Source organism: Callionymus lyra, chromosome 19, assembly GCF_982586985.1.
Source record: "Callionymus lyra chromosome 19, fCalLyr1.hap1.1, whole genome shotgun sequence".
NCBI lineage: Eukaryota > Metazoa > Chordata > Actinopteri > Syngnathiformes > Callionymidae > Callionymus > Callionymus lyra.
In genome coordinates, this window is record NC_141836.1 from 3,332,947 (window position 1) to 3,353,849 (window position 20,903).

Below are 20,903 nucleotides of genomic sequence, written 5' to 3' on the forward strand. Positions count from 1 at the left end.
ATTCTTACCTGTTATCAAAGATTCTACCTAAAACTGAGTGAATAATACATGAGTTTCTGAGTAAATCAACTAATAAAATATTTCTTTTGACTGATTTTTATAAATCCTGGAACATTTTTCTGCGACTCCTGAGACTGAATTAAATCCCAGTGTTTGCATCAAAGTCTGAGTTTATGAGACACGATGAAGTAGATTCTGCTCCTGATGAAGGAGAACATTTTCTTCCTCCTTCGCTCCTCCTCATCCTCCACCTTCTCACCTCAGTCACACACTCACTAACCTCCTCCTCTCCTCCTCCAGATGGCGCTCACACCATCTCGGCCCAGTGTGTCCTGCGCGTCCTCATCATCACCGAAGACATGCTGGGCAGCAGCGTCACCGTCCGCCTGCAGAACATGTCCCAGGAGCACTTCCTGTCGCCGCAGCTGGGTCACTTCCTGGAGGGCGTGTCGGCGGTTCTGTCGGTGCCGGTCGAGGACGTCTTCATCTTCAACATCCAGCCGGACCTGGACGCGGCGCCGGGAGGGATCCTGAACGTCAGCTTCTCTGCGGCGCTGCCGGGCGGACAGTTCTTCCCCTCGGAGGCCCTGGAGGAGCAGCTGTACCTGAACCGACTCAGGCTGACGTCACTGACTCAGATGGAGGTTTGGATGAAGTCTTGTCTTCTGCCTGAGAATGATTATAGTATTAGTTCAGTATATTTCATAGTATTAGTTCAGTAGACTTCATAGTATTAGTCCAGTAGACTTCATAGTATTAGTCCAGTAGACTTCATAGTATTAGTCCAGTAGACTTCATAGTATTAGTCCAGTAGACTTCATAGTATTACTCCAGTAGACTTCATAGTATTACTCCAGTAGACTTTATAGTATTACTCCAGTAGACTTCATAGTGTTACTCCAGTAGACTTCATAGTGTTACTCCAGTAGACTTCATAGTGTTACTCCAATAGACTTCATAGTATTACTCCAGTAGACTTCATAGTGTTACTCCAGTAGACTTCATAGTGTTACTCCAATAGACTTCATAGTGTTACTCCAGTAGACTTCATAGTATTACTCCAGTAGACTTCATAGTGTTACTCCAGTAGACTTCATAGTGTTACTCCAGTAGATTTCATAGTGTTACTCCAGTAGACTTCATAGTATTACTCCAATAGACTTCATAGTGTTACTCCAGTAGACTTCATAGTGTTACTCCAGTAGACTTCATAGTATTACTCCAGTAGACTTCATAGTGTTACTCCAGTAGATTTCATAGTATTACTCCAGTAGAATTCATAGTGTTACTGCAGTAGACTTCACAGTGTTACTCCACTAGACTTCATAGTGTTACTCCAGTAGACTTCATAGTATTACTCCAGTAGACTTCATAGTGTTACTCCAGTAGATTTCATAGTATTACTCCAGTAGACTTCATAGTGTTACTCCAGTAGACTTCATAGTATTACTCCAGTAGACTTCATAGTATTACTCCAGTAGACTTCATAGTATTACTCCAGTAGACTTCATAGTGTTACTCCAGTAGACTTCATAGTGTTACTCCAGTAGACTTCATAGTGTTACTCCAGTAGACTTCATAGTGTTACTCCAGTAGATTTCATAGTGTTACTGAAGTAGACTTCATAGTGTTACTCCAGTAGACTTCATAGTATTACTCCAGTAGACTTCATAGTATTACTCCAGTAGACTTCATAGTGTTACTCCAGTAGACTTCATAGTGTTACTCCAGTAGATTTCATAGTGTTACTCCAGTAGACTTCATAGTGTTACTCCAGTAGACTTCATAGTGTTACTCCAGTAGACTTCATAGTATTACTCCAGTAGACTTCATAGTGTTACTCCAGTAGACTTCATAGTGTTACTCCAGTAGACTTCATAGTGTTACTCCAGTAGACTTCATAGTGTTACTCCAGTAGACTTCACAGTGTTACTCCACTAGACTTCATAGTGTTACTCCAGTAGACTTCATAGTATTACTCCAGTAGACTTCATAGTGTTACTCCAGTAGACTTCATAGTGTTACTCCAGTAGATTTCATAGTGTTACTCCAGTAGACTTCATAGTGTTACTCCAGTAGACTTCATAGTGTTACTCCAGTAGACTTCACAGTGTTACTCCACTAGACTTCATAGTGTTACTCCAGTAGACTTCATAGTGTTACTCCAGTAGACTTCACAGTGTTACTCCACTAGACTTCATAGTGTTACTCCAGTAGACTTCATAGTATTACTCCAGTAGACTTCATAGTGTTACTCCAGTAGACTTCATAGTGTTACTCCAGTAGATTTCATAGTGTTACTCCAGTAGATTTCATAGTGTTACTCCAGTAGATTTCATAGTGTTACTGAAGTAGATTTCATAGTGTTACTCCAGTAGAATTCATAGTGTTACTCCAGTAGATTTCATAGTGTTACTGAAGTAGACTTCATAGTGTTACTCCAGTAGACTTCATAGTATTACTCCAGTAGACTTCATAGTATTACTCCAGTAGACTTCATAGTGTTACTCCAGTAGACTTCATAGTGTTACTCCAGTAGATTTCATAGTGTTACTCCAGTAGACTTCATAGTGTTACTCCAGTAGACTTCATAGTGTTACTCCAGTAGACTTCATAGTATTACTCCAGTAGACTTCATAGTGTTACTCCAGTAGACTTCATAGTGTTACTCCAGTAGACTTCATAGTGTTACTCCAGTAGACTTCATAGTGTTACTCCAGTAGACTTCACAGTGTTACTCCACTAGACTTCATAGTGTTACTCCAGTAGACTTCATAGTATTACTCCAGTAGACTTCATAGTGTTACTCCAGTAGACTTCATAGTGTTACTCCAGTAGATTTCATAGTGTTACTCCAGTAGACTTCATAGTGTTACTCCAGTAGACTTCATAGTGTTACTCCAGTAGACTTCACAGTGTTACTCCACTAGACTTCATAGTGTTACTCCAGTAGACTTCATAGTGTTACTCCAGTAGACTTCACAGTGTTACTCCACTAGACTTCATAGTGTTACTCCAGTAGACTTCATAGTATTACTCCAGTAGACTTCATAGTGTTACTCCAGTAGACTTCATAGTGTTACTCCAGTAGATTTCATAGTGTTACTCCAGTAGATTTCATAGTGTTACTCCAGTAGATTTCATAGTGTTACTGAAGTAGATTTCATAGTGTTACTCCAGTAGAATTCATAGTGTTACTCCAGTAGATTTCATAGTGTTACTGAAGTAGACTTCATAGTGTTACTCCAGTAGACTTCATAGTGTTACTCCAGTAGATTTCATAGTGTTACTGAAGTAGATTTCATAGTGTTACTCCAGTAGACTTCATAGTGTTACTCCAGTAGATTTCATAGTGTTACTGAAGTAGATTTCATAGTGTTACTCCAGTAGATTTCATAGTGTTACTGAAGTAGACTTCATAGTGTTACTCCAGTAGATTTCATAGTGTTACTCCAGTAGATTTCATAGTGTTACTGAAGTAGACTTCATAGTGTTACTCCAGTAGACTTCATAGTATTACTCCAGTAGACTTCATAGTATTACTCCAGTAGACTTCATAGTATTACTCCAGTAGACTTCATAGTATTACTCCAGTAGACTTCATAGTATAAATATTAGATCTTTACTTTGACTGAAACTCATTTTCTTTGAGGAGAAAATAAATATCTTCAGTTCCAGACTTTGGATCAGTTCGTATTGAAACAGTTGAAATATTTGTCATCAGGAAACATGTGTTTCTAACACGTGTTTCTAACATGTGTTTCTAACATGTGTTTCTAACATGTGTTTCTAACATGTGTTTCTAACATGTGTTTCTAACATGTGTCAATCACTCACATGTCACCGATGCGATCGTTACATACGATCATCGACGACTCTCTCACACCTGGAGTCTCAATGATCGTTCAGACGTGAGTCATGAGAGCAGAAACAAACCTTCTGTCATCGACCATATATGGACGAAACACTCGACGACTCCAGGTTTGATTGACGGCTCATCAAAGTCATGTCGACCCTCAGGTGCTTCCCTTCGACGACAACGTGTGTCTGCGCGAGCCGTGTCAGAACTACATGAAGTGCATCTCGGTGCTGCGCTTCAACAGCTCCGCCCCCTTCATCTCCTCGCCCTCCATCCTCTTCCGGCCCATCCATCCCATCGCCGGCCTGCGCTGCCGCTGCCCGGTGGGCTTCACCGGCGACTACTGCGAGACCGAGATCAACCTGTGCTACTCCAACCCCTGCGTCAACGGAGGCGTGTGCGCCCGCCGGGAGGGCGGCTTCACCTGCATCTGCAGGGAGGACTTCACAGGTGAGTCTCGCTCTGTTGTTCGAGGTCAAGGGTCACGTCCGGCTGAGAACGAGTCGTAACAGTGTTTTTTTTTTTCATATCCTGACCCATAAATATTCATTAAAACATACATTTCACTCGTTAACAATAATAACATCAATAATATACTATTTAATCTATAATTATAATAAAACAAACATCATCAAATAACAATGATAATAGATAAACAACCCTTGTGTTATCTCAGGGTCACATCGGGTCATCTTGACCCTGAAACAACACAGGGGATACAATGATAAATTCAAATAAAGACAGTAAAATATAAAATAATAATAAATATATCAAGGACGATAAACAGTAGTACAGAAGTACTAAAGTGGGGAGAGAGGGAGTAATAAACTCATTTAGAAGTAGTTTTTAATTAAACATTCATGGGTTGAATCTCTCCTTCCTGCAGCGCGGATGAATGAGTTTGTGTGTGCGTGGTTTAGATAAGATAAGATAAGATGAGATAAGAGAGATCATGGATGTCAACAATCATTCAGAGACTTTCAATAAGAATAAACCTGATCTTAAAGGAATACGATGGGAGTTTGAAAGTCCCTGTTTAAGACACGCGTCCATGAATCACGTGTGGGTTTCAAAGGCGACTGATTCAAAGCCCTCGAGTGAAAAGGCTTCTCGTTCTTGAAGTTTTTAAAGTTCACTCGGCTCGACACGTCGCTGCTGTGCGGAGCGACGCTTCACAAGTCGCTGGGAAAAGACGCCGCGGTCGTGGATCCCACGATGCTTTGTGTGGATTCAAAGCCACGTTTTTTTAGTGGCTTGTTTTATGAGCAGCTTTCTGGTTTCTCTTCCACTTGCTTCTGGTTTGATCCGCTCAGGTTTAGACGTTCGTGTCATGTCGAGCTGCTCCAGATGAAGACACCTATACCTGTGCTGTGTCTCAAACTGCATACTTCTCTTAGTATACTAGAAGTTAGTATGCATCAGTGTATGTACTACAAAATCTCCACAGATAGTATGTCTCAAATCAAACTCTGCCGCTACGCACTAACAGGAAATGACTCGACAGCTTCTTCTTCTACTTCTATTTAACGATGGTTGCAACCAGCTGTAGGAACACTATCGCCACCTGCTGGCAGCACGTTTTGCAAGTTTTGAAGAAGAAATAAAGAAAAAATATGAGAAACGAAATATTGGCGAGAAAATTTAAGCTGGTATCAGCACTGTCATCCTCCTGTGTGTACTTACAAGTATATGAAGTTATATACATTAATATATATATATTTGACGTAACTTCAGTTTACAACGTCAACGTCACTAAGATGGAGCCGTTTAGTGTCCATCGATCCAGACTCAGTTTTGTGGGCGTTTTAGTGACAATTTAGTGTGTATGGAGCACTACATTTGACATACTAAGAATTGAGACGCACCTACGCACTTAAAAATACTAACTTTGAGTACGCTAGTATGTGATTTGAGACACAGCACTGGTCTCCCTGGAGAGCGACTCGACACTTTGTTCAGACGCCATTCAGACGAGCCTCGGAATAAAGAGTCTACGGACGGATATCTTCGTGTTGAGAAACTCTTTACTCCATATTTCACGTCCTCGGTGCTTCACGGACTCTTGGTGACGACAGGGAGGTCGAGTCTGACATCAGTGGACGACAGACAGGAAGGAGCAGGAATAGACGAGTGGAAAGCGCCAGACGGAGCGAGGGACCGCGGGGTCGAGTGGGTCGAGAGAGAGAGAGAGAGAGAGAGAGAGAGAGAGAGAGAGAGACAGAAGGCGGGATCAGGGGAAATCAGAGATTTTTCTGCTTTTGATTCTCGGGCTGCGTAGGCGTCGCTGTTGCCTCTCGGTGTCTCCGCGAGGCCGGGGGGCGAGTGGGAGGATGAAGGTAGACATGGATTCACACACAACTCTCCAGACGCGTCATCGTTCTTCTGGCTTCAATTTACATCTCGGCACAAAATAAACACCGAAATGTTCTCGTTTTGTAAAAAATAAAAGTCGCTGATATCCTTCAAAATAAAAGTCTGTTCACCTACGGTGAAGGAGTTTTCGTGAGCATCCATGATCCCTGGATAAACTCCTTCTTTAAAGTGTATCATATAAAAGCTGAAGATTTGACTACAACTGAATCTCAAGCTTTTGTTTGAAGTTTCAAATTATTATTATTTTTTTATTTTCGTGACCTTCCAGACAAAGTAATACTACCGTATTTTGCACTTGTGACTTGTTTACAAACACTTTCATGACTCTGCGCAGACATCGTCATCATTAACGCACGTCACATCATGTCGGACGTCTATGGAGTGATATTACTACCACCGGTTTGAGCGAGTGTGTCTTGGTTATTGTACACTCAAAATCACTATGCTGGGCGCTCAACCAGTCATACACGTGCGTTCAACATGTCATACATGCGGGCTCTAGCCGCCATACATGCGCTCAACTTCACTGCTGCTTGAAGCCTTTTAAACATAATTTCTACATCGTTACCATGGGAGTGAACGGAGATGTCAGACGCTTAATAAAGTTTTATCTGACTGTTTTGTTGACATTCCCTTTAGCACAGCTTTATCTAGTGGATGAATAACACAACCCCAGTCAAACGTTTGACTGTATCTTTTATTCCAAGAGCCTTATAATCCAGTGCAAACTATTTATGAACACACTTCTAAAATAGGCCATTTATTAAAGGTGCGCCTTATAATCCGGTGCGCTATATAGTTCGGAAAATACAGTAGTTTCCATCGTAGCCAAAAAAGCAGGGTTTTTTTTGTTCTTAATTTGCTCGTTTTCATTTGGTAAACTTTTACTTTTTATGTGGATTTTATTTCGCACCTTATCACTCTAAAGCTTTTATAAGTGTATTTTTTTTTAATAAAAATTCAATTTTATTTGTTGTTGTTATAACTCGTTTTTTTGCTCAATATATATATACTGTATATATATATAATACATATAAATATATATTACGTTCTGACTCGTTTTTATTTTTATTTCCGTTATCTTCAATATTTTTATACATGTAAGGTTTATTTAAAGGGTGTTTTTTTGTGTGTTTAACTTGTTAAACTTGCGACTGGTCGACCTCACACAACATTGTCTCGTCGACGTCATAATCATCGTTCATGAAACATGTTTAAATGAATACATCTACAAGAAACACTGACTCACCGGCAGCACGTTCCATCTTTTCGAGCAGGTTCTTGTATCGGAGTCTCCAGGAGGAACTTCCTTCATCTCACGGAGATGCTTAGAGACACATTATGCAGACGCCGGTGGATCTAATGCGACAGATTCGCTCGGAGATCCTCAGACGAGACTCACTCCGGTGTTTTCTGTGAAGAAGATAAAAAGGGGAAATAGGAGGAGACGCAAATTCAAATTGAATCTCTCGGCGTCGGAGACAAAGATGGAGCCGAGCAGCCGAGATTAGTTCTGGACGCGAGGAGAGAAGATTGAGAAATCAAAACCCTCGCTCGCTGAATAAACCCGATCACTCTCACGTGTGGAGATAATGTGTCGAGGAAGGTTTGGATCCTGAGATTCACCAGGAGAGTGAGACGCCGAGAGAGAATCTCCAGGTGGGAGTGAGATTGAGAAGTTGATCAGTTTGAACTCCAGACGAACACTTGAGAGGCAGCGAAGCGAGACTGTTGAGAATATTGTGATGAATATTCACCGATCATTCATAAAACAAAACAAGACTATAAATAATAGAGAAAAACATTTCAACTCTTGAACTTGAACTTTTAAAGAACATGAATTTCTGTGTCCCTGCGATGAAAACCGAGCTTCAGCCTCGACGGCTCGTCAGGAAGAGTTGGAACCGAAAGGTCTCGCAGGGCGAGCGTCGTATACGTTTCAAGTTTACACATTCTACCTCACGCTCGCTCAGCCCTCGACTCCACCAGCTGCTACACTCGCGTCTCTTTCTCGCCTCTTTTTTTTTTTATATCCGCCGGTGACTTTTGGAGCCGATTTCTGTCACGAGTCGGTGAAACTTTCTCGAACAGATGCCGCGAAATATCGGAAGAAACTTTTCTCAGACGAGGCGAAGATGTTGCTGAGGCTCGGTTGTGTCAGAAGTTAAAAATAAGAGATTCATCAGTTTGTTAGTCGTGAAGTCGAGTTGAATACAGTCTTTAGGAATGAATTTATAGAGTTAAGTTTAAGTGGAGATACAAGAAAAAGATGTGAACGTTGAGAAACTGCTGCATGTGTTTAATCTTCTTGTTCTTTAAAGAGCAACACAACCTTCAGTCATGAGAACAAAACTCTTCTTCCTTCGGCTCAGCGAGTGACATCTTTATACTGGTTTATTGTTGAAGTCGTTTCCTGCTTAAACATGTACGAGTCGACAGAGAGAAGATAAAAAAAACTCCCCCGACGGATCGTCGTCGTTTCAGACGAACATTTGTCAACATTGTACGATTTCTAAGACTCAGACTCGGGAGAGAAACGATGCCTTCGAGCTGCACTTTCTTAAAAGTGTGTTTTATTCAAAACAAATGCTTAATGGAACTTCAAAGTATTTGTGTTTTTTTAAAATTATTCCCTGAATATCAGATCATTTTGTTACTTTTTAGGGGGTGCAAGATGGTCAGGAGACCCCCATGAAAATACAAACCTGTCCAGTGACATTTAAACCAAATGTATTACATATTTAACAAAATATATTTTAATATTTGAATACATCAAATATATATTAAACAAATCCTTTGTAAATAATCTTCTAGATTACCGACCTCAAGGTTTTAGGAGGGGGGGGCTCAACTCAATCAAGGTCAAGGGACAGGGGGCGCAAGGGAGGTAAGAGACCCCCATGAAAATACAAATATGTCCAATTTTAATTAAATATAAACCATTTTTATTACAGATTAAATAAGGGAGATTTCCAGAATTTCAACTCCTTTTTCTTAATTGTTAGGGGGCGCGGAGGGGGGCAGAAGACCCCCATGAAATTGCAAATAGATCCAATTACATTGAAATATACAAGATATTTAATACATATTAAATACACATGATTTCAGCTCTTTTGATTAATTGTAAGGGGGCGGATAAGGGGGCAAATATTCAACCATTTCATTACATTTCAAGTGTATTTAATATTAATTAAGGAAGATTTCCAGAGTTTTTAAGATCCATCATCTGCCAAAACTCACTCTTTAGTAGTTTGTTACGTTGAATAATTAACTATAAGATGATTAATAATGACTAAAATAACGACTAATATCAATGAAAATAAAGGCTATTAAGAGAAATCACAGCTTAGGTTTGATTCTATCGCGACAACCTGAGGTTCTCGTCACGTCGGAACTGGTTCACAGATTTTGACACAAATTGATGTTGAAGTTGAAACTGAAGGAGCTTCAGGATTAATTGGATTAAAACGACGATGACGGCGAGAAACCATCTTCAAGGTCAATCATGCGTCTCCTCAAGGTCATATTCATGGTGTCACTCCAAACATTTACTGATTTGAGTTGAAATGAAAGATTGAAATTCATGAGTTTTTAAGTTGAGTGAATTGTTTTTAAAATGTTATGCTTGAAGTTTGTTTACATCAGTAACATGAACGTAAATATAACATTTTTCTACTAATAAATAAAAACTTGATGCCAAACTTTCAATTAAAATTCCAAAATGTTTAAAATGAAAATAAATGAACAAAGTCATGACAACATTGGACGTTATAAGACGGGAACTTGTAAGAAAGTTAACTATAAAAAGCTGTAATAATAAGTAAAATTGTGCAAATGATTTACAAACATTTTATTAAAACATAGATAATCAAAGAGCTGATGTTTAAAATAACGTAATTTTATTTAAAAGTATCTGAATTTATTATCTTTAATCTTATTTTTTTTAAGAAATGAATTCAGTCCAAGGGGCCCCCGGGGGCCACACTTTACTCAGGTCTGATATTCAAGCTCAAAAAAAGTCTTAATCAAGAATATCTTCAGTCCTTGATCCGAGCGTCAGGAACCAGTTTCTTCCTCACGAGCCGTGAAAACATGAATTTAAAGGTAGAATAATTGATCAGAGACTCGAACGTGTCACGGATTCTGTCAAACGAGCTGCAAAGATTCTTGATCGTCTGGAGGGTCGCGGAAGAAAAGGTAACGAAAAGAGAGCCTTGAGACGGAGAAACAGGAGGAAGAAGAAGAACCAAGTGGCCTCCAGAGATGCTCCATGTGTGAGGAGGAGGGTGAGGAGGGTGAGGGGGGTGAGGAGGGTGAGGAGGGTGAGGAGGGTGAGGAGGGTGAGGAGGGTGAGGGGGGTGAGGAGGGTGAGGGGGGTGAGGGGGGTGAGGAGAGTGAGGAGGGTGAGGAGGGTGAGGAGGGTGAGGAGGGTGAGGAGGGTGAGGGGGGTGAGGAGGGTGAGGGGGGTGAGGAGGGTGAGGAGGGTGAGGAGGGTGAGGGGGGTGAGGAGAGTGAGGAGGGTGAGGAGAGTGAGGAGGGTGAGGAGAGTGAGGAGGGTGAGGAGGGTGAGGGGGGTGAGGGGGGTGAGGAGGGTGAGGAGGGTGAGGGGGGTGAGGGGGGTGAGGAGGGTGAGGAGGGTGAGGAGGGTGAGGAGGGTGAGGGGGGTGAGGAGGGTGAGGGGGGTGAGGAGGGTGAGGAGGGTAAGGAGGGTGAGGAGAGTGAGGGGGGTGAGGAGGGTGAGGAGGGTGAGGAGAGTGAGGGGGGTGAGGGGGGTGAGGGGGGTGAGGAGGGTGAGGAGGGTGAGGGGGGTGAGGAGGGTGAGGAGGGTGAGGGGGGTGAGGGGGGTGAGGGGGGTGAGGAGGGTGAGGAGGGTGAGGAGGGTGAGGGGGGTGAGGAGGGTGAGGAGGGTAAGGAGGGTGAGGAGGGTGAGGGGGGTGAGGGGGGTGAGGAGGGTGAGGAGGGTGAGGGGGGTGAGGAGAGTGAGGAGGGTGAGGAGGGTGAGGAGGGTGAGGAGGGTGAGGAGGGTGAGGAGAGTGAGGAGGGTGAGGAGAGTGAGGAGGGTGAGGAGGGTGAGGGGGGTGAGGGGGGTGAGGAGGGTGAGGAGGGTGAGGGGGGTGAGGGGGGTGAGGAGGGTGAGGAGGGTGAGGAGGGTGAGGGGGGTGAGGGGGGTGAGGAGGGTGAGGGGGGTGAGGAGGGTGAGGAGGGTAAGGAGGGTGAGGAGAGTGAGGGGGGTGAGGAGGGTGAGGAGGGTGAGGAGAGTGAGGGGGGTGAGGAGGGTGAGGAGGGTGAGGAGGGTGAGGGGGGTGAGGGGGGTGAGGAGGGTGAGGAGGGTGAGGGGGGTGAGGGGGGTGAGGAGGGTGAGGAGGGTGAGGGGGGTGAGGAGGGTGAGGAGGGTGAGGGGGGTGAGGAGGGTGAGGAGGGTGAGGAGGGTGAGGGGGGTGAGGAGGGTGAGGAGGGTGAGGAGGGTGAGGGGGGTGAGGAGGGTGAGGAGGGTGAGGGGGGTGAGGAGGGTGAGGAGGGTGAGGAGGGTGAGGGGGGTGAGGAGGGTGAGGAGGGTGAGGAGGGTGAGGAGGGTGAGGGGGGTGAGGGGGGTGAGGAGGGTGAGGAGGGTGAGGGGGGTGAGGAGGGTGAGGAGGGTGAGGGGGGTGAGGAGGGTGAGGAGGGTGAGGGGGGTGAGGAGGGTGAGGAGGGTGAGGAGGGTGAGGGGGGTGAGGAGGGTGAGGAGGGTGAGGAGGGTGAGGAGGGTGAGGGGGGTGAGGAGGGTGAGGAGGGTGAGGGGGGTGAGGAGGGTGAGGAGAGTGAGGAGGGTGAGGAGGGTGAGGGGGGTGAGGAGGGTGAGGAGGGTGAGGGGGCGGAGCCAGCAGAGACGCCGAGGGGCGGCTGAACGCCGGCTTTGATGAATAAAACATCGTCATGACTGAAGGTGCAGAGAATACATTAGGAAGGGTGTGGAGCAAGAAGACGAGGAGGACGAGACAACAGTACAGGTGAACAAAAGGCTGCAGGAGGCGGATGGAAATAGTTTTCCTACGTTTCCACGAGTCCCGGAGAAGTTGATCGTTGCTCTTCCATCGATTGGTTTTGCCTGAATCGTTGATTTGGTTTTAGAGAAAGTTTGGATTTAAGATGCGAACAATACGCCTGGAAATCAGTTTTTTTTTCTTCTGTTTTTCCAGATTGTTCTTCCCTTGAATACTGAGCAGGATGAAGTCAACGTGTCACATTCATCGACACACACACACACACACACGCACACGCACACACACACACACACACACGCACACGCACACGCACACGCACACACACACACACACTGAATATTAGTCCTCATCGGACTAAGTGCTTCACTGAAGTAGCAGCCGCTCTTTACACTGTCTCAACGACAAGACGACAAACACAAACTGCTGCTTAAATCATCCAGAAACACGTCTGCTCGACTCGCCGTGTCTGATGAGTCTGTGTGTGGGCGTGTGTGTGTGTGTGTGTGTGTGTGTGTGTGTGTGTGTGTGTGAGTGTGTGTGTGTGTGTGTGTGTCTGCCTCATATACATTTATAATCCCCTCATTTCCCATAATCCATTTATCTTGCTCGCGTCACATCTTTTCTAATTCAATTCATTTATTCCCACGTTTAAGAGAAGTACGTTGTGCAGGCGAGTCAAGCTGAATTCTCTAAATGTGAGGATTTGTTTCAACACAAGGATCGTTTCTCTGCGAAGCTGCTTTGTGTAGATTATTGTGTTGAAAAAAAAGCCTTCGGGGAGTTTTGTGCGGAGCGAGGGAGTCGACTGGAATAGAAGGAGGTGAGACGGAGGTGCAGGTGAAGGGCAGACGAAAGGAGGGAGGAGTGAAGAGAGATTTCACATCATAAAGTAACATTCAAGTGGAGGACTATAGTATTTTCCCTCCTAACAAACGTTATTCTCCATGAATCCGTCTCCAGTGAGTAGGTGTTCCCAACATATGTTCGTGATAATACATCCCATGATGCAACTCCCCGCAGCAGCTGCTGCTTCTTCTAATTGACGGCAGGTCCAGGATGAATGTGTGTGAATGTGTGTGAATGTGTGTGAATGTGTTGACTTACGGTGACTTTTAGCTGCCGTCGATGCAACCGGTGACGACGACACACACACACTCGACACACACACTTCACGTGAACAACACTCACTGTGGGTGAGAAGAGGAGACGGTTAGAGACGTGTGTTGAAACATGCAGGATTTCTGAACGTTTGTGTGTGTGTGTTTGTGTGTTTCTGTGGGTGTGTGTGTGTGTGTGTGTGTGTGTGTGTGTGTGTGTGGTCATAACTTGGCCTCAGGTGTGTGGGTTTTCCATTGTGTGTGTTCGTTTTGGGAAATAATATCATGTGGAAAGGTGAAGTTGTGTATTGATTTATTGTTTCAGTCAGTGTGTGCGTGTGTGTGTGTGTGTGTGTGTGCATGTGCGTGTGCGTGTGCGTGTGCGTGTGCGTGTGCGTGTGCGTGTGTGTGTGTGTGTGCATGTGTGTGTGTGTGTGTGTGCATGTGTGTGTGTGTGTGTGTGTGCCAGAGGCCCTGCAGCTTCTAACGCAGCACAAAGCATCAACACAGTGAGTCTGAGATAAAACCAACACGAAGCCTGAAGCGAAGGTTAAAAAAAGTCTAAACAAGAGAAACAAAACCAGACAATGATGAACAATAAATGTGTGTTAAGAGGCTCATGTATGTGTGTGTGTGTGTGTGTGTTTGTGTGTGTATGTGTGTGTGTGTGTTTCAGCTTATTGTGAGCATTTAAATGCCAATGTAAACTTCATGTTTGTTCATGTCGTGTCATTAAATGTATCGATAAAGATATATTCGAGCAGAAACTGAACCTTGAAGCGGCTCGTAACGTTCTAAGATTAGTTTGTTATTTCTTTGACGATCAGCTCCTTTGGAAAAGTCATGACCAGTTTGAAAAGTCGTGGCCATTTTGAACAGTCATGACCAATTTTGACTGTAGTGACAGTTTTGAACAGTCATGACTATTTTAAGAAGTCATTACCATTTGAAACAGCCATGACTTTTGAAAAAAGGCATGAAGTTAAAAACATTCATTACCTTTTAGAAAAGTCTTGACCCTTTTGAACAGTCATGACCATTTTGTAAAGTCCGGACCATTTCGAACAGTCATGAGAATTTTGAAAAGTCTCTACCCTTCTGAACAGCCATGACCATTTTGAAAATGAATGACCATTTTGAAAAGTCTTGACCCTTTGGAACAGTCATGACTATTAAAAAAAAGTCTTGATCCTGTTGAACAGCAGTGCCCATTTTGAACAGTCACGACTATTTTAAAAAGTCTTGACCCTTTAGAAAACTCAGGACCATTTTGTACAGTCAAGACCAATTTGAACAGTCATGACTATTTAAAAAAGTCTTGACCCTTTTGAACAGCCGTGCCCATTTTGCACAGTTGTAATTAGTTTGAAAATTCTTGACCATTTTGAACAGTCATGACTATTTTTAAAAGTCTTGACCATTTTGAACACTCACGACTGTTTTAAAAAGTCATGACCATTTAGAAAAGTCAGGACCATTTTGTACAGTCAAGACCAATTTGAACAGTCATGACTATTTTGAAAAGTCTTGATCATTTTGAACAGTCATGACTATTTTGAAAAGTCTTGACCATTTCGAACACTCACGACTATTTTAAAAAGTCATGACCATTTAGAAAAGTCAGGACCATTTTGCACAGTTGTAATTAGTTTGAAAATTCTTGACCATTTTGTACAGTCACGACTGTTTTAAAAAGTCATGACCATTTGGTATATTAATGATGTTAATCCGGACGACCCGCCTGGAGAGTTTCACCAAGAGTCTTGTTCTATAAACAAGTGCTCGTGTGGTTTATGACAACTGAGGGTTCACAACACTGCAGTGCCACTGTCCTGACACCGGGGGAGCCAGAAACAAAGTTTTCAATCATGTCTCTGTGTTATCAAGCGCTGACACGTTTTCTCGTATGTTTCCACGACGACAGGCGATCGCTGCGAGTTCGACCGTCGTCAGGGACGATGTTCTCCGGGCGTCTGTCGCAACGGAGGAACCTGCAGGGAACTGACCGGCGGAGGCTTCAGGTGCGAGTGTCCGCCCGGGGGGTACGAGCGGCCGTACTGCAGCGTCACCTCCAGGTCCTTCCCCCCGAAGTCCTTCGTCATGTTCCGAGGCCTGCGACAGAGATTCCACCTCTCCTTCTCCCTCAGGTGAACATCCTTCCTGCTCCTCTGAATCATCTTGAGAACACCTCACATATGATGGGCTGGTTGCTATGGTTACGTCTGCTAATGGAGGCATGAGGTGTTAAAGTTGTTTCACCTCAAGCCGATTAGTCATAAAGTGCTGAGTCACGTCTGAGTCACTCATAAAGTGCTGAGTCACGTCTGAGTCACTCATAAAGTGCTGAGTCACGTCTGAGTCACTCATAAAGTGCTGAGTCACGTCTGAGTCACTCATAAAGTGCTGAGTCACGTCTGAGTCACTCATAAAGTGCTGAGTCACGTCTGAGTCACTCATAAAGTGCTGAGTCACGTCTGAGTCACTCATAAAGTGCTGAGTCACGTCTGAGTCACTCATAAAGTGCTGAGTCACGTCTGAGTCACTCATAAAGTGCTGAGTCACGTCTGAGTCACTCATAAAGTGCTGAGTCACGTCTGAGTCACTCATAAAGTGCTGAGTCACGTCTGAGTCACTCATAAAGTGCTGAGTCACGTCTGAGTCACTCATAAAGTGCTGAGTCACGTCTGAGTCACTCATAAAGTGCTGAGTCACGTCTGAGTCACTCATAAAGTGCTGAGTCACGTCTGAGTCACTCATAAAGTGCTGAGTCACGTCTGAGTCACTCATAAAGTGCTGAGTCACGTCTGAGTCACTCATAAAGTGCTGAGTCACGTCTGAGTCACTCATAAAGTGCTGAGTCACGTCTGAGTCACTCATAAAGTGCTGAGTCACGTCTGAGTCACTCATAAAGTGCTGAGTCACGTCTGAGTCACTCATAAAGTGCTGAGTCACGTCTGAGTCACTCATAAAGTGCTGAGTCACGTCTGAGTCACTCATAATGTGCTGAGTCACGTCTGAGTCACTCATAAAGTGCTGAGTCACGTCGATCATGATCCGGTTCAATCTTCACGTCCAAGTTTAAGTGGAGTTTAAACTTTTTAAGATCCATATTAGTTGTTAAAGTTTCTTAAACGTCTCATCCTTTGAGTGAAAGTATGGATCAAACCTCACTTTTCATCTGCATCTGGATGCAAAGACAGAAAGAACTTCTTCTTCTTCTGCGTCTCTGGTTTCCGTCGGATCGATGGAACGATGACGAGGTGATGAAACTGATACTCGCTGAAGATCTTCTGATGATGTTTTTGACCTTCAGTGTTCGTGAGAAATTACATTTATCTGTTGACGCTGAAGCTGCAGAAGGAATCAATGAGAAGATTTAATGGCAGGAGTTTAACAAGGACAATAATATTAATAATAATAATAATAATAATATAATAATTGAAGTTAATTATCAGGCAAATATTTCGCGTTTATTCTTTTTTTGTGCTGCGATTAAACTTCCGAACACTAGACAACAGCAGTCATTACGTCCTCCGTAGCTTATTGAACACTGACATCCTGCCAGATCCCAGCAATGACTGAGGACGAGAGGATACAGTGAGTCCAGCAGCTTTTAAAGCTGATGTTTGGACATATTTTGGTTTGAAAACAAATTAAAGTAGATACGACTTCGTCAAGAGTCATGTGGTCTGTAAATACTACAACACCAGAGTCAAGTACTGGACAATACTACACATATATACTTGTTACTACAGTATCACAACACCAGAGTCAAGTACTGGACAATACTACACATATATACTTGTTACTACACTATCACAACACCAGAGTCAAGTACTGGACAATACTACACATATATACTTGTTACTACACTATCACAACACCAGAGTCAAGTACTGGACAATACTACACATATATACTTGTTACTACACTATCACAACACCAGAGTCAAGTACTGGACAATACTACACATATATACTTGTTACTACACTATCACAACACCAGAGTCAAGTACTGGACAATACTACACATATATACTTGTTACTACACTAACACAACACCAGAGTCAAGTACTGGACAATACTACACATATATTCTTCTTACTACACTATCACAACACTAGCGTCAAGTACTGGACAATACTACACATATATACTTGTTACTACACTATCACAACACCAGAGTCAAGTACTGGACAATACTACACATATATTCTTCTTACTACACTATCACAACACTAGCGTCAAGTACTGGACAATACTACACATATATACTTGTTACTACACTATCACAACACCAGAGTCAAGTACTGGACAATACTACACATATATTCTTCTTACTACACTATCACTATATATCGTATTATTGCCTCTCTATCGTGATACGTATCGTATGAACAGTGTTTAAAGTGGCTCATAATTCTGTGTTTTGGTGAAAACCTTTGGAGTACAATAAGTTAGTAAGTAAGTAAGTAATATTTATTTATATAGCGCTTTTCGAGATCAGGGTCACAAAGCGCTTAAACAATCAAAACAATACTCAAAAAAGTAACATTTTATAAAACTGTGACAGAGATATAACAGCGAACTAACAGCTCTGTGCTTCAGCAGTAATTCAGACAGACGTGTAAACTCTGTTCTTCTTTCTAAAATGAGTGACTTTAAACCAGATCTGATTCCTACTCTTTGTTCAAGTAAAAGCTTCAAGTCAACTTTCTTTGTCCTTCTCTGATGCTTCTTCAAAGTCACTGGTCCTCGTGTTGATCCTCACTTCACTGATCATGACACGAGGCCACAGAAGCAGCTCCTCACAAACATCCACACAAAGAGAGGATTTGAAGCTGCTGCACAGAGATAAGAATAACTTGAACAACTTCTCGTCTGATCCATGTTTCCACGTCTCATTGTTGTCAGTCTGAGAAGCAACAGATCAATACTGTGAACCTTCAGATGGACGAGAAGGTCACGAGGATCAATCATGGCCTGAATTATTCCTGTGGATTGCGAGATGGAAAATAATGTGTTTTCACTGAAATAATCATCTTTGGTTTTCTTCACGTCTAGCTTCGCGACCCTGGAGCGCAGCGGACTCTTGTTCTACAACGGACGCTTCAACGAGAAGCACGACTTCATCGCCCTGGAGGTCCAGGACCAGCAGGTGGTGCTGAAGTATTCCACAGGTACTTCAAATACTACCTTGTTACTGGTACTTTCAAAGAGATGGTACACGAGGGATAAAGATTTGAAAGTGTTCAAACTGATAACACTTCTTATACACACACACACACACACACACACACACACAACATACATGCACACACATACACACAACTCACACACACTCAACACACACACACACAACATACATTCACACACATACACACAACTTACGCATACAACAAACATGCACACACATACACACAACTCACACACACTCAACACACACACACACAACATACATGCACACACATACACACAACTTACACACACAACTCACACACAACATACATGCACACACATACACACAACTTACACACTCAACTCACACGCACACACATACACACACAACATACATGCACACAATTACACACAACTCACACACACTCAACTCACACGCACACACATATACACACAACATACATGCACACAAATACACACAACTCACTCACACAACATACATGCACACACATACACACGACTCACACACAACATACATGCACACACATACACACAACTTACACACACAACATACATGCACACACATACACACGACTCACACACAACATACATGCACATACATACACACAACTTACACACAACATACATGCACACACATACACACAACTTACACACACAACATACATGCACACACATACACACAACTCAAACACACTCAACTCACACGCACACACAACATACATGCACACACATACACACAACTCACACACATGCAACACACACAATATACATAAACTTAACGTACGCAACATATACTAAACACACACATGGTCACACACAAGACACACTAAAAACAAACTCCACATCACACAAATTACACTCAGCACACACACAAACTCAACACACACACAATATACATACGCTTAAGATATGCAACATACACAAAAAACAAACACACACACGTGCACACAAACTCCACACACTTCAATAGTACTTGTCACTGGTACTTCAAAGCGATGGTACAAAGGGATACAGATTTGAAAGAGAAACACATAAATACGTCTTAAATCCTTCATGTTGTTCCTCAGGTGAGTCGTCCACGCAGGTGACTCCCTTCCTGCCCGGAGGTGTGAGCGACGGGAACTGGCACACGGTTCACATCCACTATTACAACAAGGTCTGTTCACCTCTTTAGCATCTTCTTCCTCCATCACTCGTTTGAACCTTTTCATGCTGATTTTTTCTGTTGGCGTTTCATTGAAAAATCACCGCATTTTCTCCTTTTAATTTTCCTCGTGCTTTGGTTTTCCTCAGCCTGCCACGCGCTATGTGAGTATGTGTGTCGAGTGTTCGTGTCTCAGTGTGTGTCCTCAGTGATGATCCACGTGTCGCAGAAATATGTTGTTTTTTTAAACTGATAATATTGTAACTGAGTGAAGAGATTAGAGATTATAGTTCAGTGGAGACTTTAAAAGAGAGAATTCACTCCATCAATCTCTTTTTAAATGTATTTATGGTGGAATTCTTTACTCTTTCACCAAAACTCGTTAATTTAATGATCTCACATGAGAATATAAGTTTTAAGTCACTGATGAAGAGCAACAAACTGCTTAAAATTGTCAAAATCTGATGCTAAACTTGATCACATGGTTCATATTTTGACCTAATGCTCTGAAAACATTTAAAAATATAAATAAAAGTGAATGTATTTGGATTCAAACTGAGAAGATCCTGCTGTAAAAAACATTTTTGAAGATGCTCTTCATAATTACCCCGAAAAGACGAGGCAGAAAAAGAAACTCAACCTTCGTCTAGATTTTACGGCATTGCAGTTACACTTCTTTGCCACAGGGGCCGCCGGAAACTATGTTTTTAAATGACGTATTGTCCCTTTAATTTAAAAAAGCGTAATGTTGGTACTTCTGTGAACCTTTTTCACCTTCCTAATGCTTAAGTGAGCCATTTTTACTTTTTGTTTTTTATTTGCTTTTTTTGTTTCTTTAATTCTTGTCTTTTAATTTGAGTCGTGAAACTAACCTTCCGTCTATTTTTCCTACTAAAAGAAAACATGTGGATATTTTCTGTGGGTTTTCTTCGACTCCCGTGTTTCTTCTTCTGCTGTTTGTCTAACGTTGACAACCGTGTTGTGCGTCTGTGTGTGTGTGTGTGTGTGTGTGTGTTCAGCCGAAGCGCAGCATGAGCGGCGAGGCTCAGGGTCCGTCCGACGAGAAGATCGCGGTGGTGAGTCTGGACGACTGCGACACGGCGCTGTCGCTTCGCTTCGGAACGCAGCTGGGAAACTACAGCTGCGCCGCTCAAGGGAAGCAGACCAGCAGCAAGAAGTGAGTCCAGCTGTTGTGACTGTTTTTAACGGTTTGAACTGTTGCTTCTGCCACGAATCATCCGTCATCGTGTT

The 20,903-nt window shown here is 43.0% G+C and overlaps 1 protein-coding gene across 5 annotated transcripts in view; it reads left to right on the forward strand.

Annotated features, from left to right (window-relative positions):
- celsr3 (cadherin, EGF LAG seven-pass G-type receptor 3) overlaps positions 1 to 20,903 on the forward strand; it is a 92,419-nt gene that overhangs the window by 25,415 nt on the left and 46,101 nt on the right. For all 5 annotated transcript variants that reach the window (XM_087781334.1, XM_087781336.1, XM_087781338.1 and 2 more), the window contains exons 2-7: positions 301 to 644; positions 4,021 to 4,309; positions 15,235 to 15,457; positions 18,374 to 18,489; positions 19,576 to 19,664; positions 20,672 to 20,829. In XM_087781334.1, coding sequence (XP_087637460.1) covers positions 301 to 644; positions 4,021 to 4,309; positions 15,235 to 15,457; positions 18,374 to 18,489; positions 19,576 to 19,664; positions 20,672 to 20,829 — 1,219 coding nt within the window. The remainder of the gene's footprint in view (positions 1 to 300; positions 645 to 4,020; positions 4,310 to 15,234; positions 15,458 to 18,373; positions 18,490 to 19,575; positions 19,665 to 20,671; positions 20,830 to 20,903) is intronic.